Source organism: Crotalus tigris, unplaced genomic scaffold, assembly GCF_016545835.1.
Source record: "Crotalus tigris isolate CLP2741 ecotype Arizona unplaced genomic scaffold, ASM1654583v1 scf7180000019218.882973, whole genome shotgun sequence".
NCBI lineage: Eukaryota > Metazoa > Chordata > Lepidosauria > Squamata > Viperidae > Crotalus > Crotalus tigris.
Window position 1 is genome coordinate 674739 of NW_024097440.1, and position 26517 is coordinate 701255.

The 26517-nt window shown below is 39.4% G+C and overlaps 1 protein-coding gene across 6 annotated transcripts in view; it reads right to left on the minus strand.

Annotated features, from left to right (window-relative positions):
- Positions 1 to 26517, minus strand: part of AFF1 (AF4/FMR2 family member 1) — a 146060-nt gene that overhangs the window by 42073 nt on the left and 77470 nt on the right. For 5 of the 6 annotated variants that reach the window (XM_039361186.1, XM_039361183.1, XM_039361187.1 and 2 more), the window contains 4 exons: positions 6443 to 6487; positions 5235 to 5321; positions 3373 to 3409; positions 500 to 551 (listed from right to left, as the gene is read on the minus strand). In XM_039361186.1, coding sequence (XP_039217120.1) covers positions 500 to 551; positions 3373 to 3409; positions 5235 to 5321; positions 6443 to 6487 — 221 coding nt within the window. The remainder of the gene's footprint in view (positions 1 to 499; positions 552 to 3372; positions 3410 to 5234; positions 5322 to 6442; positions 6488 to 26517) is intronic. The other variant, XM_039361185.1, reaches the window with a different exon arrangement.

The window sequence follows — 26517 nt, forward strand, 5'->3', positions numbered from 1 at the left end:
GCTCTACTATAAAGGTAGTTTGAAAAACTGAGTGCAGTTTTTAATCTCAAATATTGCATTAACATCTTCCCCAACCTCTTTTCTTTCAGAATTTCAGCTTCCTTTCACCCACTGAATTGGTGAGGTTCCCAAATGCATTTAATTTCCAGAACATCTGATCTTCCTAATCAATTCAAATATAATTAACTTCAGTAACTAATTAATTTGCCAATGGAATGTATTTTTCTGTCCTCGTAGCACTTGTGGAATACTTCACACAAAGAGTAATCATGGTTACTAATGTTACAGTAAGGTCATAGTTCGATATCTCTACAAGCACAGCACCTTCGTTTGAAGCAGGCAAACCGGACCCTAAATTGTTTCTTTTTTTCCTGCAATAGCCACATTTCAATTAAGTTAAAGCTACCTGCAATAAATCTCCTCTCCTTCACTAATGACTGGCAGATTTCGCTAATGAATGACAAACACACCAAGGGGGGAAAAAAATGCAATGACTTACGATGTTCCTTGCTGAGAAACAGACAAAGTCTTCAAAGGCGCATCACACTGCTCTGAAAGACACCAAGGGTGGAGGGGGGGAGAAGGTTTGGGGCGATGAACATTTCTGATCTTTTGGTTTTCTATTGCCCCCCCCCCCTCTGTATGACATTTAAGATGGGGATCTTTAAGTCATAATCTATATGACTTAGGCAACACTACAGACCTGAAAATTTTATTTTTATTTTTATTCCCTGGGTAGGTAAAAAAGAATGATACCTCCCCAAATAGTCTCAAAGGTGCTTTTTTCCCCCCTTCAAAAGGCAACGGGACTGTTCTTTCCTTGAGGAAAACATTTCACTTCTCACCCAAGAAGCTTCATCAGTTCTGATGGGGGAGAGGGGGAGTGGATTTTTCTTCTTTTGAAGAAAAAAGCACCACTGAGACAACTATGATCTGGATGACTGAGAATCTCCACAGAGGTTTACCTTCAAAGAGGCTGAGGGATTTTAAAAAGGAACTTTATACAGAGTTTCATTTGTCTCTGCCTCATTAAATACCATAAGGTGGGATAAATATAAACTGACTGTAGCTAAAAACAGGCTAGCTTGAGATAAAGGCTGCCAGTGAAAAAGGAGTAAGAATCCATTAGGCTTTTTCTTTTAAAGAGGGCAGAGTTAATCCATACTGTCTTCTAATATTCATTGCATTGTCACATAAAAAGACGTACAAATTGACTATATTTTAAAGGAAAATAGGTGGATGATGCAGCAGCAGTTTCCATGACAAAATAAGCTGAAGCAGCAGATTTCAATATTTTATCACTGCTCTCCATCTCCATATGCATCTTCATGCTTTCCTTTTCACATCTTATGCAATGTGCTAGTGACACACTAGTACGGACATTTTTTTTTAAAAAAAAGGTCAATCTTATTCTTTTTTTTAAAGCTTAGATTTTATTGATTAAACTGAACACTGCCCAGAAGGAGATGGCGGTTAAAAAAGTATGAAATATAAACAAACGAACAAACAAATAATGAATGAATGAATGAATATGCCTTGTGACATCTAAAAGGAGTAGAAAATGGAAACCACCATTTTGGTTTCCTATAAACCAGTGGTGGCGAACCTATGGCACATGTGCCAGAGGCAGCACTTGGAGCCCTCTCTGTGGGCATGCGCACCATTGCCCCAGCCCCGCCTCCCCGTGGCCCCCTCACCAGCAGCCCCCCTGGAGGAGAGTTGCTCCTGGGCACGGCCCGCACAGAGCAGCGCAGCCAAGAACATAGTCGGGCAGCAGCGACAAGACTCTGCCCTCACGCCCCATAGTGTGCAGATGATGCTGCGGGGTGTGGGTGGAGGGCGTGGCTGCCATAGCACTGCAGGGCTGTTTGGGTGATCTGCTGCAGTGGGCCACGGAGGCGGTGCGTGGCCTTACAGGTGGGCGGAGCAGGCAGGGTGGGAGGTGGAGTGGGGGTGGGGGGCAGTTTTGGGGCACTCGGTCTCTAAAAGGTTCGCCATCACTGCTATAGACCAAATGCAAATACTTTCGACAATGAGTTGGAACAAGGCATTCTTTTGCAAAGATAAAGGTTTCTCTGTTAAGTTGTGTCCAACTCTAGGGCAGGCTGCTTATCTCTGTTTCTTAGCCAAAGTAGACAGCACTGTCGGAAGACAATTTGTGTGGTCATGTAGCCAAGGCCATACGCCCAAGGAACACGGAACACTGTCACCTTCCCACTGAAGTGGTACCTATTTATCCACTCGCATTTGCATGCTTTCAAACTGCTGGATAAACAAGAGCTGGGCCAAGAAATGGGAGCTCACCCTGTTGTAAGGAGCTCAGGTCTTAAACCCGGGCTATCAGCCCTCCAGCTGACTAGCTCAGCGTCTTTAAGCTCATCTTCTGCAGGCCTTGCAAAATCCAGGCGCCCTAGGCATTCCCACCTATCAGATGGTGGGTGGAATGTCTTTATTTCTTTCACAGTGGTCCTTCAAATAATCTCAACGTGGAAACTTTGGCACAAACAATGTGTTGCTCATAGGCTGAAAATGTTTCACGGCTTAATTTCCATGAAAACTGGACTCTGTTAGGAATCTTGTAGCATTGAGATGATGGGGGGGGGGGAATGCATAGTTGATACAAAGGGGATGGAATTTCAGGAGGCAGGAGTAAAATGTATTATTCTTTAAGAGATAATGGGGTTAAAAATAATAGGGAGGGACAATGAAACTGACAAACCGAAGTCTTAACAGTCTTCTGTTAGAAATGCTATAGCAGCGGAGAACAGTGCAGAAACTTTGATCAGAGGACTTCCATATCCTCATCTCCTAAAACTTATCAGAACCAGAGATTGCCATACTTAATCTCTAGCCCAGGGGTAGGCGACCTTGGCTTTTTAATGACTTGTGGACTTCAACTCCCAGAATTCCTGAGTCAGCATGGCTGGTTCAGGAATTCTGGGTATTGAAGTCCACAAGTCACATAAAAGAGCCAAGGTTGCCTACACCTGCTCTAGCCAAAAGCCCGAGAAGCCACTCCTTTTGTTGTCTGTGAGAATTCAGTCATCCAGGTCATGGTTGTCCCAAAGGTGCTTTTTCAAAAGGCAAGTAGACTTTCTTCTTCTGATTTTCCTTGAAGACGGTTCGCTTCTCATCCAAGAAGCTTCTTCGGGTTCTGACAGTCAGAACCGAAGAAGCTTCTTGGATGAGAAGCGAAATGTCTCCAAGGAAAAACAAGAAAGTCCACTTCTCTTTTGAAAAAGCACCTCTGGGACAATCCTTTTGTCCACGCTTCATGTTACACGAATACAAATTCTATGTAATCTGTCAAAATGAACAAATAACAGCAGAATGCAGCACTTTATAAATTTAGACTAATGTCTTTATACTTACTCTGGCTCTGAATTACTGATCCAGGCTGCTGGGTTTCCTAAAAAGCAAAAAAAAAAAAAAAAGGGGGCGGATTTTTTATTTACAACCCAATAATTTTAGCAGTAAAATAAACATAAGCAAACTTCAACAAATTAATGTCTCACTTTTCCTTTTTATATAGCAAGAAAAATAGTGCACTATTCCCATTTTTTCTTCTTTATTATCATAAGAAGTATTTATTTCTTTACAACTGTCATCATCCTATTATTACAGTATCTTTACACTGCGTGGTACTTTCCATAGTACTTATTTATAAATGGAAAAGAACAGAAAAGGGAACAAGAAAATTATGCATTTATTTCATTTATTTGTATCAGGAGCAAAAAACAGAAGCCAGGATAGAGTTCAGAAAGTACTGTGAGTTTATTCCAAGCAACCTATATCCAAGAATCTGAATTACGATCAGTCAAGGCAAATTGGAGCCAGATAAGAATTAGGGACTTCAAGTGGGGCTGGACTCACGCCTCTTTCAGGAGCATATGGACTCCAGACTAATGATGTGTTTGACCCCACCTTTGGTCATCTCCTACAATCTGCACTCTATTTTGTTTACACATGTCGACATATACCAACCACCAGCTCTCATGATGGTTTACAAAACTAGCAGGGAGGGACAAGAAGCTGTAGAAGAAAAATGTTTTCAAATGCGAAAGAAACGGGACAAAAATCAAAGTTCTGGTAAGCAATTCCAACGTGTTATAGGTAGCCAAAAGCTGTGAGATTATTGACATCAAGTAACGGAGCAGAGTGGCTTACGTGGTTAGGATGTTAGGTTGTAGGTTAGCAAACCCATGTTTAAGACCCGAGTGCTGCCATGGGATGGGGTGAGTTCCCATCCTTCGCTCCAGTTCCCGCTGGCAACATGAAAGGAGCTGCCAACTGGGCATCCCCTGGACAACGGTGATATCACCAGCTAATCCTTTCAACCCGGAAAGCTGTGGTGCTTCTCACATGAGTGCAATGCAATTGATATCAAGTGAAGTAACTCAGGAATTATATGTCTTTGGGCACAATGAATAAATCCAGCGTAGCCAATTTGTTCTGGATACTCTACCCAACTCTTAAAATAATCAGGCAAGCATGGGCATAATGGATAATTCTGTGAGTTGCATCTACTCTTGTGGAGTGTATTCCCAGGTTCTAGAAGACTTAGGGCAGTGGTTCTCAACCTGTGGGTCGGGACCCCATTTGGGGTCGAACAACCATTTCACGGGGGTCACCAAACAACGCAGTCCGCCATTTTTTCCCCCTTTTCCTTAGCTGTGCTACTCCCTTTTATTCTATTGGCTTTTGAAAGCCAATAGGAATTGTCCAGGCTGTCTCTGCCCTGCTGAGCCCGCCAAAAGTCCCATTCTGCAAACGGTGCTGCACCAGTTGAGTAGTCTTCAACTTACGACCGGTTGAGTAGTCCTCGACTTATGACAGGTTGGGGGTCACGGCATTAAAAAGGTTGAGAACCACTGACTTAGGGCATTTGGGAGTTAAAGGAAGAGAAGTTCTGAATGATGACATTCTACTATGGAGCAACTGTACATATCATGATTTTTAGGAAGACTTCTACCTGTCTTGATCATAAATGACTCACCTTTTAAGCTACATTTTAATCAAAAGAATGATGCCAAAAACATAAAGAATATTTACATGCCCACAGAGATTAGTTCAAAGCAACAGTTGCATGAAAGAAACTATCCTTTTATAATTACTTGTTTTGTCCTGAAAACCTGTCCTCTATGCTAGAAACAACACATGCCAAGAGGAGTTGAGTGACATGTATTTTCATACATTAATTCACATAGATGGAATGAAAGATTTTGTTCCTTCACCTTTACAGGAAATGGAAACTTTGAAGGCTCAGCTGTGCTAGGAGTATGGATGGCTGTCAAAGGAGGTGGCCATGAATGGGTCATTTCCTGGGAAGAAATTGAGAAGAACAATAATCAGCTCTTAATTCCTAACTTTATTACTTCCTCAGCTGCAACAAAAATAAGAAAACCTTCCAACAGTAACACGGGGATGTAACTGAAACATTATTTTTCTAGGCTTTTGCTGCCTAGAGGTGGAAGTGATCTTTGAAACTATCATCAAAACAGTCAGACTTTGATGCCTTAATATTTGAACACTCTGCGTTCAGAGGAATGCATGCTAACCTTCTCTTCTACTGTCACACTCCTTTATCTTCTATTCCTCTCCACAGTTTTGAATGTGATAAATAATGGCAATGAATGGGGCAGCATTAAAAGAAAGAGCAGGAATATCACAATATGCTTAGGAAACCAGATCAGAATTTTGTTCTTTTCTTTCTTTGTTTTTCCTGATTTTAGTTTGTACTACCTTTTAGTATTGGAAAACTCTTTAATCAAAAGTGTTTTTTTTTTTAAAAAAAAAAAGGAAACCCAATCAAAATAAAATCAGTGTTTTTTGGATTCCCAACTTGATCTGTGCTAAGACAAGGAGCCCAGCAGGATACAAGAATGCTTTTTTTGTAACCAATAAGCCCAAAATTTCAAAGAATGATAGCTCATCCGCTTAGATAAACACAGACAATGTTGTTTGTAGTTTATATCTTTTTTTTTTCCTGGAACCAGAAATTATTTAAAACATTCAAGATGGTATTCTGCTTGAAATGTGCTGATTAAGTTCTGCAGTGAAGAAGCACGAACAGCATTACACAGGGGATTTTTGGCGAAGAAAATAATGATGACCCATGCTTCCTTTATGGCATCTTTTTCCTCTTAATGCAGGAGTCCCCAACGCCCAGGCTGTTGCCCGCTATCAGGCCTGGCCCGTTCAGAACCAGGCCATGGAAGCGTCGGGAGACCATGCACGCAGCTCCATTTGTGAACACAATGGGCAAGTAAGTGTGCGCACCTAGCTCCATTTATGCGAGCAGGGGGCACATATCCCCACCACTTGCGCAAATGAAGCTACACGCGCTTGCCCGCTACTCGCACTGAATCATCCCCTTTCCTCCCCCATCAGTCCACAAAGCCAGAAAGGTTGGAGATGACTGTCTTAATGCTAATATACTCACCTTCAAAATTTCTTCAACGCAATGGGCTTCATTGGAGTAAGACTGCTGAAAAACACAAGGAGGGGAATGGTAAATTCATGAATTACTGGTACATTCCTATACAGAAAGATAAATCACGATACAAAGATTTGATTTACAATATCTATTGCAAGAGAAAATAGGCGTGGTGAATGTCCTGTTTAAAGACAGAATTTTCTCTCCCTAGTTTCTTGGGTTAAAAGGGGTCCCCCCCCCCACAACTATACAGCAAAACTTGCATAAAGACTACAGTTGACAGACATAAGCTCAACAGTGAGCAATAAGTGAATATGCTATTTAACTGGCTGAAGTTGTGGTGGTTACCTTAACTTAACATACACTAATAGGAATTCCTACATGGAGATGATTTATTTCATCTGCAAGTCAAATCTGAGCTTCATGCCTTAAGAAGGAATTTCTTACATCATGCCATCACTGTAGTGAACTATTTTTGCTGCTGCCTGGAAAGCACACAATATATTCACCACAGGAAGCCCCTCTCTTGAGAAATAGCTCTAGTAACTGCCATTAGAGGCTACTCTCCAAAGAATAATCCTGCTTCAACTATAGCTGAAGCGTTTTTTTTTTCTGTTTCTTTCAAGGCTTATGCCACACCCCACCACTGCTCAGAATGCTCAGAAATTCACCTCTGTCCATTACACACATGCTTAAATGCTCCAGCCTTCAGAGGGAAGTAATTTTCATCTATAGTACTGAGAATAAGGCAAGTCTCGGCATGATTCCAGAATATTATTCCAACATGTTTTAGCTTCCAACAGTGAATTAGAGCCAAGCTTCTTCAAACAGAAGGCAAGTGCTTAAAATTAAGGGGGGGGGGGAATCTTTAAGAAATAACATTCATAATTAAGTATTGTATAAAGCACCAGCGGAATCTAGCAATAACCAGAAATCTAAAACCAAATGTTGGTAAGAAATTTGTGAACCAATATGTACATTTAGAAGAATCCTCCCACATCTAGTTTCTTCGATCTCGCTCATCTCCTCCACTGCTCATAGCAACCACAATACAACCCTTAATTTGCTGGACTGTGTAAAGATTCCTCATCCCGATCCCAACACACAAACTCTGCACCTTTCATCTGTTACATTCTTCCTGTTCCCTTATTCATTTTTGCATGCCGTTTCCTCAGTCCTCCATCTTTCTGACAATTCAGTATTAGATTAACACTAACTTGCCGTTTTCTTATCACTATATGCATTATTTATAAAAAAAATATTAATGAAAGCGTTCCATGTCTCCACACCAGGTCAGCCATTCTAGGAAAGCTCTCCCCAGTGACCAGTCCTTTTTTTTATTTTTCAACCTAAACTCAGATGGGATATACTGTTTTGTCTTTCTGGTATTTTTTTTTAAGTAATTTTACATCTTTCCATCTTTTAGCAGCTACGAATGCACATGAAGGTCCTTCTGTAACTGCTGTTAACTGAATCCATCCAATGAAGAAAAACATTTGTAGCTCAGGAAGGAGGGATCCTTGGTGGTCCCCGAGCTTGCAGATGTTTTCCTGAAGATGTTTCATTACCCAAACTAGGTCACACCATCAGTCTTCGTCACTAGCATCACTAGGCCTGATAATGTTACTTAGTTTGGGTAAGGAAACGTCTTCAAGAAAACAACCAAGCTCAGAGAGCACCAAGGACCCCTCATGTCAATCCTGGAGCTACAAATGTTCTCCTTTATGGTATCAATGCACATGTTTTCCCATGGCTGAAACCAAAGTTAAGTGATACTACTGATTCACAAATTTTACAATAGACCAAGACTCCCCAGCAGGTTGTAAGTAACTTGAAGGGGATCACACTGTTGCCTCAGAAATCAAACATGGGCTTTTGAGTATTATTTATCTAATGAAACAATTAGCTTTATTGGGAGGGGAGCGCAGAAATTAATCAGTTTAGGGGTCAGAATATCACAATCTTTGAGAATCACAGGACTATAATTTTTTCCCTGTAATAACCATCTTAATCAAACTGCATAGCGGGTAGCTTTATATCCAAACAAAAGTCCACTGTATTTATGAGCTGGTTTGTGAAAGGCAGGTTGCTCAAAATAAGTATTTGATCAAGGCAAGGTTATACTTATCATATTATATTTGACTCTTGAAAGGAGCTCCAAGCCTAGTAAAGCTACTTGAGGTACATATTCACCCAGGATCTCTTCTGCAACCCCTTACTTCCCCCTAAAGTGAGATGCATGCTTCCACAGAGCTTTCATTTTTGTTAGGAAAGATAATAAGGACGAATGGCATAGTTGATATAGATTCTCATATCCAACTTCATAATTGCAAATAGTCAGGAACCATTAAAAAAAGGGGAAAGAAGACTTGGCTGGAAGGTTGGGATCCTGTCCTTTGCATGTCAATTTCAGAGTCAAAACGAATAGTATTTTCAGGAGGATGAGTTACAACACTCTCTAATAAGGTTGAGGAAGATTTCTTCTCTGCTATTGTTTTCAGAAAAATAGTGAGGATATGATTTTGCTCAGATAGAAATGAGCGTATGTTAATTATGGCCTCCTCTAATTCTTCCTCGTTATCCGAGCCCTGAATTAAAGTGGACGGGTTTTTTCAAATCAGATAAAGAAAATCAAGAAACCATTTATTACTGTATAATCTTAATCCAAATCTCTCTTTAGAGATACAGAGCCTTGCTTAACAGCACCCAGCAGTGGGTGAATTCTCATCTAATGGCAAGATTCAAACCAATGCCACTTGGCTAACCTTTCACAGTGTCAACTAGGCCTCCTGCAAATTCTCACTATATTACAAAGTGCTCTTGAACAAACAGCGAGTCTTTCCTTTTGCTCTTCATTGAGTACAGCAAATACACGGGGCTATTTACAACACCCATAAAGCAGTTACACCTCCTGGGTTCAAAACACTTTAGTTTCACCACAGACAGAAGTCTGAGGCTTGGAAAGGAAACTGGTTCAAGATATTGCTTGTATGATTTTTATGACCCAATCCTAAAAGGTTATTCCTAGTCATTGTGTTCATTTTCTCCTTTTTTTATTAACTTGCTGAACCAGTCAATAAAGGAGACTGTTTTCATGCCCATTAGATAGATATGTGAAGCAGGCAAAAGGACAGCTATTATTGAACACTGTGCACTGCACACACATTTCCAAGTTTCACAAGACCTTCTCCTGGCCACTAGGCTAAATGTAAACATAGCATATTTTCTCTCCAATATGGTGGACTTTGATTTCTACACTAAGAGAAGAGCCTCTTTGGAAGGAGATGGCAGACTGCCCAGTTCATAGGTGTAAACAATTAAAACTTGTGTAGTCATAAAATCAAGCATGACTCACTTAACATCTGCCTTGCTTAGCAATGGAAATTCTGGTCCCAATTAAGGTTGTCAGTTGATGACTACTTGTTCATATTATTACAAAATATAGTGAAATAAAGTTGTCTTATGTTGCCAGATCATACTGAAGCCAACTGCAGACAGAAAAGCATTTTCATGGAAACTGGAGAATACTAGATGGAAGGAGAAAATATGCTTTCTAGGTTCTTTCCTCAAACATTTTTTAATTTGTATGCTGCTGCACCTTTTTGAGTCCAGCTCAACACAGTTCCTCATATACTTCTATAATGTACAGGCATTAACACTGCCCACCCAGCAGAGATTGGGAATGTAGAAGCCATGATTTCTGACAATGACAATCATAGAAATCCATCCATCCATCCCAAAAATGACAAATCGTAATTTCTTTAAAAAAAAATTGTAACATTTGTAAGGGTTCATGAGATCTTTCACTGGTTAATTGTTCTCACTGTTAGGAAATTTCTCCTTAGTTCTAGGTTGCTTCTCTCCTTGATTAGTTTCCATCCATTGTTACTTTACTTGCTTTCTGATTGTGCCCAATTTTAACATCAGACGCTTTATTCACATTAACTTGGATGCAAGATCCCTTTAGCCAAATCAGCACTGGGGGGACCAGAGTAATTTAGTACCTTCACTAATAATCAAAAATATGTTGAGATGATCTACATATCCTGACTTACTTTCCAACACCTCAGATCAGGCCTTTTGTATCATATAATTTCTTTTAACATCATAGGCCACAATATTTTGTACCACAACACTGCATACTTGCTACTTTGTTACAAGTTCTCCCTCATAACAAGTCTGTGTCGAGGAGAAACAATATTCAGATCTTCCATTTTTCCGAGGCAGGTAGTCCTCAACTTACAACCATTCATTTAGTGACTGTTCGAAGTTACAATGGAACTGAAAAAAATGACATATAACCAGTTTTCGCACTGACCATTGCAGTATTGCCCCCCCCACGGTCACATGATCAAAATTCAGGCGCTTGGCAACTGGCATGTACTTATGACAGTTGCACTGACCCAGGATCATGAGATCACCATCTGTAACCTTCCCGGCCAGCTTGTGACAAGTTAAGTCAATGGGGGAAGCCAGATTTGCTTAACAACCACATGATTCACTTAACAACTGCAGTGATTCGCTTAACAACTGTGGCAAAAAAAGGTTGTAAAATGGGGCAAAACTCAGTTACTTTACTTAACAAAGGAAATTTTGGACTCTATTATGGTCGTAAGTGGAGGACTACCTGCACATTAACCGTTCTGCTTCTTCCCATCCCTTTTCAAAAACAAAAGCAAAAACACTGCTCCTGAGATGCTTTGAGGGCAGACTTTCTTGCTCATTCTCCTTGAGGACGCACCTGTGTCCTCAAACTCATCCTATACTTTCATCTGCAGAAGTTTCCATTCATTGTCACCACACTTCTGAAGACACATATGTATCTTCAGTTTTGCCTATTCATTTTAAAAAGGAAACTACACTTTACCATCTTTTCAGTTTCCACGTGATGTTAAGAAACTTTAAAGCAGGGGTGGAGAACTATGCCTCTTTAATGACTTGTGGACTTCAACTCCCAGAATTCCTGAACCAGACATGCTGGCTTAGGAATTCTGGAAGTGAAAGTCCACAAGTCATAAAGGGGCCATAGTTCGCCACTTCTACTCTAAAGGTACATTTTCTGGTTTTCTGTCACAGTTGCATGCACAATACCTAGTATCAACACCATTTCTTGAACTATATCACAGGGTGCAGAAATTTTAATTGTGATGTGGTCAGTCTGCTGCAAGGGAGCCTCAGCATTTATCTGCTAAACCGCAAGTCAGCAATAAATCCTCTGGATGGCCTTTAGCTCAGTTGTTCATTCTCTCTCTCTCTCTCTCTCTCCCTCCCTCCCTCCCTCCCTCCTTCCCTCAATTTCTACTTGGTAAAATGAGAAATAAAGAGTCACCTTCCTTTCTGGATCAGCAAGCAAGCAATATATATCAGATAAGACAATTGCTCTGCAAATTGTTATTAATAATCTTTTTGTAAGTGCATCAAAGTGGTTTTAGGCATTTTGGAATTAAGTGCATCCAGTTAGAATTATAAAACAATACAAGCAAATCTGAAGGGCAGCAGATTGAAAAAATTGTGCTAGATAAGAAAATATCTTATAATGCTCAGATATTTTCTTAAGTTTCTCAGCACATCAAAAAGCCATTGCAGGTCAGGGATCGAGTTGACAGAGTAATCAGTCTGTTTTTTTTTTTAAATGAAATTCCTAATGTAATTTTCATTACCTTGAAAATCCTTTGTAATAGTTGGATTATAAATCTAAACTCATTCTGGTAATTCCCTTAACTTGGCTATTAGTTGCCTCTTTTACACTGGAAGAAAAGGATGACCCCGAAAGATACTCTTATAATTATCTTCCAAAATGTCAATTTCAGAAAATGGTAGTTCTTGTGAGATCTAGTTTTTGTAAGGATCCCATTTTCAGTAGAAATTAGGAAGCAAGCATCTTATTTTTCAAAGGAAAGTTTGATAGCTTTCATGTGATTTTTAAATGTGTGGGGTAGTCAATTACTGTAACACAGAGAATTTTGATCCAAAGCTGCCAATTGTATGTTTACTTCACTCCTCTGTTGTTAGCAGAGGAATTTATAATAAATGAAAGAGACAACCAAGAACTAAAAGACAGAACACTTTAGTCCTACAACTTATTTTTTTAGTGACGGGGGTGTGCTATGCTACAGGTGAACAGACTGCTCAAAATATCAATATTGTTGGGTCTATATCACTCATTTAGCCTAATGAACATTTTATTCCCCGTAAAAAAACCCTCTGTGCCAAAGCTGCTACTACAACTAGCTAGGAAAACAGCTTGTTTCAAAGCAACTTACTTGCATATCTTCCTTTAAACTGGCACAACTAACAGAATTTCTGCAATTATTAGTATCTGTTTCAACTGCTTTGTGACTACGGTAGTTGAACACAAATGTCAGCTAGAAACAAAACCTAATTCCCTGAATTTTAGCATTCTCAAAGGCCAACTAGTCTGAACTCCCACAGGGTGCAATAAAACCATTTTATTGAATACATGTGTATTTGCATGCCCTGGTTATTTTTTTTTCTTTGAAAATTCAGAAAACTTTCTGGTTGGCGGCTACAAATCATAATTAAATCCAAACAGGGAAACATTTAAATATATGTAAACCGCTCCAGGATAGGAATAGAACATTCTGAACTTCTTCAGAATGATCTGTGACTCCTCCATATCATGATTTGGCTGACCACTGTCGGAAACAGTAAGTTTTACACACACACACACACACACACACACACACACACACACACACACACACACCTTTATAATAGGCTGTCTGTTGTGGCTCAGGCAAAACATGAGCAAGGTTATGTGACCCACACTAACCTGGTTTATATAATAAAAAGGCCTGTATTTTCCAAATAAGTTGGGTATCACACAACAATTCTCAACCTGACTACAGTTTTATGGAACTTATTGCCAAACATGTTTGAAGAAGATATAAGATTACAAGGCCTACCCTACACTTTACCCTTGTGTAAGTTTGAGCGAAGCTCATCAATTGACTGGTTTCATAATCCATACAGAATCTTTTGAAATACTCTCTTCTGAATTTGGTGTCAAACTAGTTGTAATGTAAAGAGTTTTATGACTAGATATTTTATCTAAATCTATTCTGGCATGGAAGGGAAAAAGCATAATACTTTCCTTGTTTACATAATCATCTCTGCTACTATTGTTAACCCTGAAGCACTAGATAGATAGATAGATAGATAGATAGATAGATAGATAGATAGATAGATAGATAGATAGATAGATAGATAGATAGATAGAGATATATGAGGTCCCACTCATCATCTTCAGGCTGGGATCTTCGGCTTTGTGCTTGTGCGAGCAAAGCATGAAGCCAAAGACCCCAGCCTGAAGATGACGAGTGGGACCTCGTCAAAATGTCGCCAAGATACTCTCAATCTTACACGGGAAAAGCCCCCAATATACCAAGACTTGCATACCTATATCCGTGAAAAAACATGGGGGCTGGACTAGAAGACCTCCAAGGTCCCTTCCAGCTCTATTCTATTCTTCTATTCTTTTTATATCTATATCTATAACAAACATGTTAAGATTTCCCCTAATCTGACTCAAATCTTTTGCTGATATACATGGGAGGAAGTTCCACTGTAGATAATGGTCTTCCTTTTAAAAAAGCAGTGGAATTTTGTTACAGGTAGTTCTTGATTTACCACCATTCATTTTTTTTAGTGACCACTGAAAATTATAATAGCATTGAAAAATGATTTATGACTTTTTTTTCCACACTTACTAGCATTGCATCTTCCCTGTGGTCAAATGATCAAAATTCAGATGTTTGGCAACTGACATGTATTTATGACGGTTGCAGTGTCCCGGGATCATGTGATCATCTTTTGATACCTTCTGACAAGCAAAGTCAACGGGGAAGCCAAATTCACTTAACAACCATGTAACTAACTTAATAACTGCAGGGATTCACTTAACAACTGTCTTGCTTAGCAACAGACGTTTTGGGCTCAATTGTGACCATAAGTCAAGGACTATCTGAATTTTTCAAAGAAGACTGCTACATCAACACATTTCTCCTTAATTGAAATCATTATACCTCTTTTAAGTTCATTCTGAGCCTTTGGACAAACAGCAACTGCTTTATAATATTTGCAGTCACAATAAATCAGAAAACTAACAGCAAAATACATACAAGACTGAGCAAAATGAATACAATAGCAGCCGTAAATACTTATCTACATGGATTTTAAACCTCATTTTTTATATAATTGTAGGCCACCCACGAGCTAATTCATTCAATATTGCTCCCTCCTCCACAAATCTCTAAACTGTAATGACATTTTGCTGGCAAAATGGCTCAGATGGTAAAGCTGTGTAACTTGTAGAAACTCGCTATTGTGAGTATGGCTAATGAGTATTTGGTTAAAACAAATCTGATTTACCCAAACCTGTAATTTCCAGATGGGTTGAGTGTCAACGTCAATTCCAAGAAGTCCCAACTTTCTGTCCCAACCTTCCTGGGAAGGCACAGGCTTGGGTAAAGTTGGTATAATATATGTTGTAATCAAGACAGTAATCACCCTGCCAACAAAAGTACGTATAGTCCAGGCCATGGTTTTCCCAGTTGCAATGTATGGCTGTGAAAGTTGGACCATAAGAAAGGCTGAGCGCAAAAGAATTGAGGCCTTTGAACTATGGTGCTGGAGAAGACTCCTGCGAGTCCCTTGGACTGCAAGGCGTTCAAACCGGTCAGTCCTAGAAGAGATCAACCCCGACTGCTCTTTGGAAGGCCAGATCCTGAAGTTGAAACTCAAATACTTTGGCCACCTAATGAGAAGGAAGGACTCACTGGAGAAGGGCCTAATGCTGGGAAAGATTGAGGGCAATAGAAGAAGGGGACGACAGAGAATGAGATGGCTGGATGGAGTCACTGAAGCAGTAGGTGTGAATTTAAATGGACTCCAGAAGATGGTAGAGGACAGGAAGACCTGGAGGAATGTTGTCCATGGGGTCGCGATGGGTCGGACACGACTTCGCAATTAACAACAACAATCAAGACAGAAAGCAAACCACTATACAATATCCAGAAAATAAAAGCAAATGTTCTGTTGAGATTCTATTTTCTGATTATCAGAATTCTACATGGCTGTAATTTATAGCTTTATTTCAGATGTCACATCAAACCATTGTTAAGAAATACTCCAACTGGGTTCATACATCACACCAAGCCTTAATGTACTTTGTTTGGTTTTGGCTTGGTGTGCTGTGAGAACTCAGCTCCAGTAATTTATAAATATGGTTTATGCTCAATGAACACAACAAATTCAGTCAACTGTTACTTATTCAACAAAATACATGAACTCTGTTTATAGGTTGACACCATGTTTGTGGACAAACCTAATTCACAACTACTTATGTTTGTGAAGACTTCTGCACCTAGTTTTTAAGTTTTTCATTAGTGACTGAATTCAAATATAATGCAGAAGCATGATTTGGCATTATGACTATAAGCAAGCAGGACAAAAAGCAATGGGTGGAAATCAAAGAGAGAAGCATCCTAGAACTAAGGAGAAACTTTCAGACAGTGAGAATAATCAACCAGTGGAATAACCTGCCTCCAGAAGTTGTGGGTGCTCCAACACTGGAAGTTTTTAAGAAGAGATTGGACAGCCATTTGTCTGAAATACCTGAGCAGGGGGTTGGACTAGAAGACCTCTAAGGTCCCTTCCAACTCTGTTATTCTTTATTACTATTTCAGCTGCTTGGGAAAGTGATTCTCCAGCCATTTATACATATTCTCCAACTTAAGGATGCAATAATGGAAGGAAACCAAAATGTGACCTGATCTGAAGATGTGAAATACATGCACAAACATACACAAACACCCGTACGCAATAAAACTATAATCCTTTCTAGCTTCAGTTGTTCAGCAAAAAGAATTGAGGGGCCTAAAGAATGAGAACACAGAAGTCAAAGCCAGCTGGCTCCTTCTCAAGAGTAGTAAAAAGTTATGAGACCTGCAGTGCAGTGAACAGTACAGAACAGCCCTGAGGCATCTCCTTATGCAGTTTTGATGAATCAGATTTCAAAATGTGGGGCTACATTTATCAGCATGCACCCTGGCTGTGCAATAATTCACAGGTTTGCTTAGCCCCAAATGTCTTTGAAACTTGAAAGTCTGTTGCTAGAAGACACTAACAACCAAACTCTGTTTCTGCATATATGTGGCCCTAAATTAAAATTCAACATACCCAACGTATTTTTGTCACCTTAAATCAGTGTTTCTCAATCTTGACAATTTTAAGGCATGTGGACTTCAACTCCCAGAATTCCACAGCCAGCATTGCTGGCTGTGGAATTCTGGGAGTTGAAGTCCACATGCCTTAAAATTGTCAAGGTTGAGAAACACTGCCTTAAATCAAGCATTAATGTGTCAGTTCCACTGAACAGTTTTCTTCCAATTCAGAACACACATTTCCTAATCAGCATGTCCTAATCAAACAGGTTATGTTACAAGACTCCTCAACCAGCAAGTCAGCCATTATTTCCACCACAGAGGCTTGGTTTTGATCAGACACATAACCACCGAATCTTATCTTATGTTCGATTTTGAAAGTGAACCTCCATGGTATCACAGTTTGACACTGTAGAAGGTGGGGAGATTGTGAACAAGGGCCTCACAATAACTGTAACCTTTCCATATGCCAGAGGTGGGGAACTATGGCCGTTTTATGACTTGTGGACTTCAACTCCCAGAATTCCTGAGCCTTTATGGCTGGCTCAGGAATTCTGGGATTTGAAGTCCATAAGTCATAAAAGTACCATAGTTCCCCATCCCTGCCACACACTTTGGAAATTAAGAGGAAGGCACTTACAGACACTTGCCTTTTGGGTTTAGAAAGACCAAAGTGGAATGCTGCACCTTCTTTTGCAAAACTAAATTTTGCCCAAGTTTCCCTTGAACACAAATCTCTTAAAAGAGGAAGTAGTGATACAGGCAAATTGGCTGTCAGAAAGACTTGATAGGATTAACAGTGCTAATGATTATACATAGCTCCCAGTGTTGGCAAGAATTAATGCAAACTCAGCACTCTTCTTTCACTCACAAATGGGAATGTCATTTCTGCCCCGTCCCTTCTGCCTGTGCAGTAAGAGGTATTTGGGCTGAAATGGGAGGGAAGAAATTTCCAGGGACGTCTAGCCTCCCCTTTTTCAAAGGAACGCTGCATGACTGTCCTCAGCTATTTCAAACGGGTATGCTTTTTAAACAATGGCTGCATTGTGTATTTCCAAAACACACATCTGGAGAAAAGTAAAACATTCTTTTCAGAATTTTACACATTCTTCTGACCCAGTGACAGATTATTTAGCTCAGTCTACGTTCAAGGTCTCTGATAAAATATCTTGAAAAGAGCTCTGATTAATATCTATTTTGGATTTAAAGCTCCGGATTTGGTAGTTGTATCGTTTGAAACATTAAAAAAATGATGTATTTAAAAAAAACCAACAACCTGGGAGGATAAAGATTTGAAGAGAGACTCAGTACAGGTAAAATATTCACAACTTTGATTTTTTTCTCTGCTCTAATAAACGTGAGTTTCAAGGAGAAATTTATCTCTGTCACAATCGATTAAGACTAATTACTTTTCAATTAAGTGAGTTGTTCTGTTGTTGTTGTTTTTATTTTACTCATTTGTTCACTGCCCAGATAGTACAATGGAAAGCAATATAAACTGTTTATATAAATATATTAACAAGCTAGAATATATTTTCAAATTAGCTAGATAGCCAAATCTGCCTAAATCTACTAATCTACCATAATTGCACAGATAAGGTGCAACAGAGATGTGTAGAATAACAAGTTCTTATTGACCTATTAAGATATAAGATTCGGATTGAGCACTAGGCTTAAGCATTACTACACCACTTAAACTCTGACCTTAAAGATTCACTATAATAATGCCGTGTCACTGAAAGTAAATATCTCATTCCAAGATTGGAGGGCAGAACTAAAAGAAATTCAGACTTATGGAGACTTTCTGGAGGTGGACCTGAAAATTCCAGTTCAGGAAACAGTCATTTAAGAAAGTTGGGTGCCCCTGCCAAAATCATGATCCAAAGTATATGGACACAAAGACATTGCTCATCCCAATGGTTTATAACTGTTTCTCAACTTTGACCGCGTGAAGATGGGGAATTCTGGGAGTTGAAGTCCACACATCTTCAAGAGGCCAAGGTTGAGAAACACTGGTTTATACCATAAATGAGTAACCTGCAGCCCTTTAGATTTCTCTCAATTCTGGTTTCCATCAGTCCAAATATGCATTTCCAATTAAAGACTACAAACCTAGAAAGAGCCACCATTAGATACAGACTATGTATCAGGGGCAAAAATCTAGGTATAAGAAGAAATCAAATGTAGTCACTTCAAGACAGCATATCCTGGGCCAGTGATGACGAACCTTTTAGAGACCAAGTGCCCAAAAACTGCCCCAGCTCCCCAGCCCACCCTCGGCCCACCCACTCTGCCCCCGCTCCCTGCTCCCACCCGCCCACAGGGACACCCACCGCCTCCATGACCTGCCACAGATCACCCAGGTGGTCCTGAAGCACCATAACAGCCATGCCCTCCGCCCGCACCCCGCAGCATCATCTGCGTGCGACATGGTGTGAGGGCGGAGTCTTGTCCCTGCTGCCTGGCTGCCATGTCCTTGGCTGTGCTGCTCCACGACTCTCCGGGGAGGCTGCTGATGAGAGGGCTGCGGGGGGAGGTGGGCTGGGGCAACGGCACACGTGCCCACAGAGAGGGCTCTGAGTGCCCCCCTCTGGCATGCATGCCATAGGTTCGCCGCCACTGTCCTGGGCTATGATGTTTAATAGAATACAACAGAGAATTTGAGAGTTTTCAGCATCAAGCCACAACTCTGCAATTCCAACCTCGGCATATCCAGTAGTATTCTAACACCATTCTATTTGTGTCTACTCAAAACAACTGATTAAAAATAACCTGCACTTGTATATGATACAATAATTGAGATATGAAGACTATTGAAGTAATAGAATACTTTAGTTGTGTGTTTGATTTTTAAGAATATCCAGCTATGGCAGCAGATCTCTCACAGTAGGTGGCACTACCTCGCCAACCTTGCCTCACTTTTAAAAAAAAACAAACCTATGTAGGACTATGGCTACAATCTAGACTTGAGATGTCAAAAACACTCTAAAAGTCAATATCAAACAATACCTGTGCCATTGCTGAGTGAATAGCATGGACATGTCCATGTAACAAAGGGTTAAACTCAACACAAGAAAATTTTATCTAATTTTATCTGACATATTTTCACTCTACTGCAAGATGGATTTTTATAATTAAATTCTTGGAGACAGGCAACACATTTATTATTTCTGTACCAGCAGAAATGATTGTAGCACAACTATCTATCATCTAGAGCAGGCATGTCAAACTTGCGACGTAGCACAACTTTTTCCCCATTGCCGGAAATGGGGTGAGCACGGTTTTGGTATGCCGCATCCAGCCCGCGGGCCAGCCATTTGACATGCCTGCTCTAGAAGTTGAGGTGCTCCCGCAATTGCTAACATTACATTGTGCAAATGTTTTCAACATCCATGGTCTCCAGTGGTTCTCTTTAATATCTGAAGATAATTGCCCTTAATGACTGATGATTCCAGACTTTCTCTTTGTTTCAGGTGTTGCCTCCTATCTGCAAAACATCCCACTGTTGTCTCTAAATCGAAACATCATCCGTATTCAATATATACTACATACATAAAATATTTAAGGATCCAAAAAACATGCCTTTCACTCAATATAAAACTAAATATAAAAACATTAAGGAGATGTTAATCGGCCTCTATAAAACAGCTACTTCCAATCATTCAGAATCATTCTGAAATTGTTTCAAAATCATTTTTACACAGCCCTGCAATCCTCATTAAAATGATTGGTGTACAGAAAAAAAAGTGATTAGGTAGAAAACCTATTGTTGGGTACATCTCATGAGGAATGATCTTGGAGGAAGGAGAAAGATATAGTCAACCAAAAGGAGGAAGTGGAGAAAAATGGTACAAATGTGAAAGCATGCAAGAAAACACGGGAACACGATACAGCAGTCTTCATATCAACTAGATCAGGAGGTCAAACTCACAATGTCACGTGACGTGTCGCAACGTATTGTGACTTTTTTGCCATTGCCGGCAATGGGGTGGGCGTGGTTTCGCTATGATGCATCCGGCTTGCAGGCCGGCAGTTTGACACCCCTGGACTAGATGATCACCCTGGAGAAAGTGCATGGAAGCCAAGGCAATCAAACTTATTCATGGAGTAGCCATTACTAAGATTCATACATCAGGGATCTCCTCCTGGTGAAAGAACCAGTAGCTACCTATCAGGATCCATATGCCAAAGGAATTCTGTCACATAAAAGCCAAATAGAATGTATATCTTCATTGCTTTATGTTGTATGATCTTCAGATGTTGGATTGCAACTCTCATAATTTCTTGCTTTTGGACATGCTGATTGGAACTGATGGGCATTTTAGTAGACACATGGAGATTGCTAAATCCCCTCCCCTAGTCTTAGGTGTCAGGAGAATGTAACCATAATGATGTTACTACCTGTATAACAAAAACAAAATGTTGGTGTCGCTCCACGTTAACAAAGAAAACTATAAAGGGAGCCTAAGCTGAGTAACACTGAGAAATAATAATCTGCACTTGCCTTATTAAAATCAAGTTGCAAGAGAAACAAGATTCAAAATTATTGGAACCAACACTGCAACAACTCTAGTTGATTATTAACAACAGATGGGAGGTGAGATTAAGCAGTCTCAAGCATAATTAGATTGACCAAAGACAGAAAACAGAAATCTTGCATGCCCGTCTGCAGCTCTGTTGACACCACAAAAACCTGGAAACAGTGATTCATCTACGGTAGTCTTGATTAAAGATGGTATTTACGGTGGCAGCTTTTAACAGGCATTATCTTTTTTCAAACTCCATTTTTATCTTAAGAGGTGGAAAGAGACAGAAACAAGTGAACAAATAGGCATCCCAGATAAACATTCTCCTTGTTCTGCAAGGCTGTTTTCCAGTTAAAAATAAAACAAAGCATATATATTACTAACAAAATATGTCTACAGTATTTTGTGCACTAGCATATATTAAGGGAAATAGCTTGCAAAAATGAAACCATGCATTTACTTATAAATAGGAAATGAAAGATTTAGGCTTTTTAATTTAAAAAAAAATTTTTTTTTTTGCTTTCTGCACATAATTTGTCAAAGCATTGGAAGATGCACACGTATAAAGATGCACTGGAACTTAACTGCAAACAATCCTGTTTTCAGAAAATTGAGGAGTACCATAATTCTGGAATACAAGGAAGAACTACAACAGTTCATTTAGTGACCATTCAAAGTTACAACAGATCTGAAAAAAAGGGGGAGTTATGAACGTTTTTCACCCATTGAAGCATCCTCACGGTCATTTGATCAAAATTCAGATGCTTACGACAGTTGCGGTGTCCCGGGGTCATGTGATCACTTTTTGTTACCTTCTGACAAGCAAAGTCAATGGGGAAACCAGATTCAATTAACAACCAGGTTACTAACTTAACAATTGCAGTGATTCACTTAACCACTGCGGCAAGACAAGTCATAAAATGGGACAACACTCACTTAAGAAATGTCTCATTTAGCAACAGAAATTTTGGTCACTCGTCAAGGACTTACTGTAAAAGTTTTCCAATCAAAAGGATAAAGTAACTAAGCTGTGTTTGTTGCAGAGATAAACCTGTAACTAAGTGGGAAGATCTGGCAGCTTAAGTAAAGAAAAAAAAATATGTAGGTATTTAGACTCTGTGGAAATTATTATGTACAAAATAAAACTCTGCTAAAGGTTTCTGGCATTCTTGCTATTCTAACATGGAGCCATTCCAATCATAAATTGACATCTGCTATCCATATCCTTTCTGGGTTAACAGCAAATAACTTTTGACAATATTAAGAATGTTTCTACCTGATGGAATACTTCATGTTTTATAGATGTGGGAGGGGAAGAGACTTTAGATGTGAAATAGTGAAATCGCATTCATTTTAGTAATCAACGTAGCATTTCTAACTGTCCCTCCTCCCCAGGTATTCTAAATGGAATGAATGTGCACTGGGATTTGGAACCCGCAAGGTGAGTTATGAAACCTTTAAACCAGCCAAGACTAGCCTTTTACAAAATCACAAGGCGTGCCTTTTTTAAACTGAAAGGAAAATACATTTAAGCCAGGATTTATAGTTTGGACTTTCAGTTCTCTCTCTCTCTCTCTCTCTCTCTCTCTCTCTCTCTCTCTCTCTCTCTCCCCATTCCCTCTCTCAATAAAGGGTTGGTTTGTTTTCTTATTTAGAGATCTTCAATTTCTGTATTTTTTTTTTTCATTACAAAAACAAACAGGAACAGTAGGCAGGTAAATAAATGGTTATTAAACTCCCCCTCTTTTGCATGAATAAAAACAACACACTGGAGGAAGGCTAAGAAGTCTTAGGGATATAGCTATATAAATAATAGCATAGCAAACTGCTTTGGGAGGTTAACAAATCGTGCCCTTTAAAAGAACTGCTAGGATCAGCTCTTGTTTTGGCTTAGATGCTATGCCAACCATATGGTATTCTCCAGCTATCACTTTGCTTATTAATATGGGAATGCTATAGAATAACCATACTTTTGGCACTTTTATATGCAGACATAAATTTATTGGTTTTTGTAGTTTGGTCAAGGAGAGCTGCTAAGTTCAGAGCATTCTCCCAATCTCTGTAAGTACATATGAATCATTACTTAAGTATCAAAAAAGTCAATGAGATAAAAGGAAAAATAGTATCGGTCATCCTCAACTTACAACCACAATTGACCCCAATATTTCTGTTTGTTAACTGAAACATTTGTTAAGTCAATTCTGCTTCATTTTATGACTTTTCTGCCACAGTTAAGTTAGTATCATGGTTATTAAGTGAATCGGGCTTCCCCATTAACTTTGCTTGTCAGAAGGTTGATCCCATGATCCCTGGACACTGCAACCATTATAAATATGAGCCAGTTGCCAAGCATCCAAATCACATGACCAGTTATAAGTGTGAGGAAACGATCTTAAATCACTATTTTCTGTGCTATTGTAACTTTGAATGATCACTAAATGAACTGTGCTAAGTCAAGGGCTGCCTGTATGGGACACATTGCCATCTCTTATTATAAAATCTCTTGGGACTACCACAGGACTATAGTCACAGAAAATAAGTATTTGATAGCAGTGTTGCTGCTGAGGGACTCTGAGGGAATTCACAGCAAGTTCAAAATTTCTAAACTTGCCAGAATGATGATGATGATGATGATGATAGTAATGATGATACAAATAGCAGCCACAACAGGGACAGATTATTTCACATTTGATAACCAGAGTTTCTTTTACAATCCTGATTGATAGATCAAAGAAAAAAAAAGGTCTACCCAGTCAATCAGATTAAAAGGCACTAAGAACTTTTACAAAACTCATATAGGTAGAATGCTAAGAGGTTGGGGGGGGGGGAGAAAAAGCAACAGTAAAAATACAACTGGCATTCTTCTTAATTAAAATGATGTTCCAGTTGAAAACCAATTGGTCTTCACTGCTCTTCCACTCTTTAAAGCAGTGTTTTTCAATCTTAGCAATTTTAAGATGCATGAATTTCAATTTCCAGAATTCTGGGAGTTGAAGTTCACACATTTTAAAGTTGCCATGGTTGAGGAACACAATGTTAATTAGAAGATGAATGCAAAGAGAAACAGGAGAATCCCAAACTAAATCCTGCATGTACTACTAAAGGTACAAGAGATTGAGAATGATATATTGCACTCTTTTGGAAAGCATATGATGGAACAAATATCTCTTATGTGTTTCAGCATGAGCTAATCCACATGACCTTTGGAAACAGACAGCCTGCCCTAATTGGACCTTACTGGAGCCAGTATCAACCTCATTAATGTCTGATACAACTTTAAAAGGTCTGTAAACAGACACCCCTTCTAGATTTGATTCATTTAAGGAAATCCAAGAATCTCATTCTTCAAACATTAGAACTGGTATATTTGTTTGATTCATAAGTTTATCTAAAAGCACATCGACAGGGATTGCATGATAAAATGCCAAATCCATTATTCAAAAAACCTGTTTGTTATTAATAATAACAGCTAGGAGGAAAATTGTTTTTTTTTCCAATTCTATGCAAGTGCACTGTAAAAAGATCCCTTGTGTTATAGAACATTTTTATTCATGAAGGATTGTATTCGTTTGGTGCCCTCTTCAATCCACTCTAATCCATATTTTACATTTATTCTGCTTACATAAAGGTTTGCTCCAAATAATTTACCCTTCAAGTGGGAACATGAAGATTTATTTAGAATAAAGTAAAGGTAAGTCTCTTTTCCAATCCTCATTTTTACACTGATTGTCCTAAGTTTTAGTCTTCATCCCATTGGGTAAATGAAATGCTAAGCAAGCAACTCTGCATAAATCTTTCTTTAACTACCAGGAGAAGAAAACGACCTTAGAGATAGGAAGCAAATGAATAATTGATGAAGTAGCCTTTTATTTATCTTGTAAAAGCCAACCTTGCAAATGGGGAAAATGAAAGCAAATTAAAAAGAATCATGAAACCCTGAGGCATTATACTGCTGTATGAAGACAGAATAGTCCCACTACATCAGTGGTTCTCAACCTGTGGGTCGGGACCCCATTTGGGGTCGAACGACCATTTCACGGGGGTCGCCAAACAACGCAGTCCGCCATTTTTTTCCCCTTTTCCTTAGCTGTGCTACTCCCTTTTATTCTATTGGCTTTTGAAAGCCAATAGAATAGACTCTCTTGAATAGAGTCTAATTCTATTGGCTTTCAAAAGCCAATAGGAATTGTCCAGGCTGTCTCTGCCCTGCTGAGCCCGCCAAAAGTCCCATTCTGCAAACGGTGCTGCACCAGTTGAGTAGTCCTCGACTTATGACCGGTGAGTAGTTCTCGACTTACGACCGGTTGGGGGTCGCGGCATTAAGAAGGTTGAGAACCACTGCACTACATCATTATGTCAGAAGAACAAAATTGTGGGGGTAAAAGAGATGCTGTTGATGCTTGCCCTCACTTTCCATTCTGAGAGAATATGAAGAATTAAAATACTATGTTATCTTCCAGAAGCTTGAGCCTCTCCAATATTAGAAGCCATATGGCAATGTCATCAAATAAGCCAATCAGAAACAGCTCCTGATCAAGGATGGACCACTCAGATCATCAAGGCTCTCAGTGAAGGAGGATATTTGTAGCTCAGAACTGAAATGTGGGGTCCTTGGTGCTCTGTGAGCTTGGGTGTTTTCTTGCAGATGTTTCACTACCCAAATGAGGTAACATCATCACTGATGTTATTCACAGGGACCTCTCCTATCAAGGCTCTTTAAGTACGCAGATGACCCAGCTCAGGTCTGCTTTCACAGAAACTTCTGTTTCTCATTCACAAACAACTGCAAATCAGATTTTTCAACAGCATAATAGAGCATCATTCTCCAGCTTGGCACCTCCAGATGTGAGGAGTTCAAGTCTCAGTAATGGCCATTTTGGCTGATAATTCTGCAAACTGGACTCCGCACACTGGGGGAGGGGCGGCAATTCGAAAAGACTGTGATAGGGCAAACAAGACATTGCCTAGGAAAGTTAGATCTTAACAACTTATTTGAAAAACTACACAATAGACATGGCTCCCTCCTCGATTTGAGAAGAAGGTAAATACAATTGGACACATGCAAGTTTCTGTGATTAGATAAAATGGTCCAGTGTGCTATCTTTTCACTAAGGAATCTTAACAGGATTTTCTAACATCTATTTAAAACTATATTTTGCTTCAATGGTCCAGTGTACTATCTTTTCACTAAGGAATCTTAATAGGATTTACTAACATCTATTTAAAACTATATTTTGCTTCCGGCATGGCCAAACAGAAGCCAACGGAAGTACCCAAGCAAGGTACGGGTCATTTACTGTTGTTGCAAGAGCTGTTATCGAAATGCACATTGCCTGCAATAAAAAGATAAAATTTCCTTTGACTCAAACTT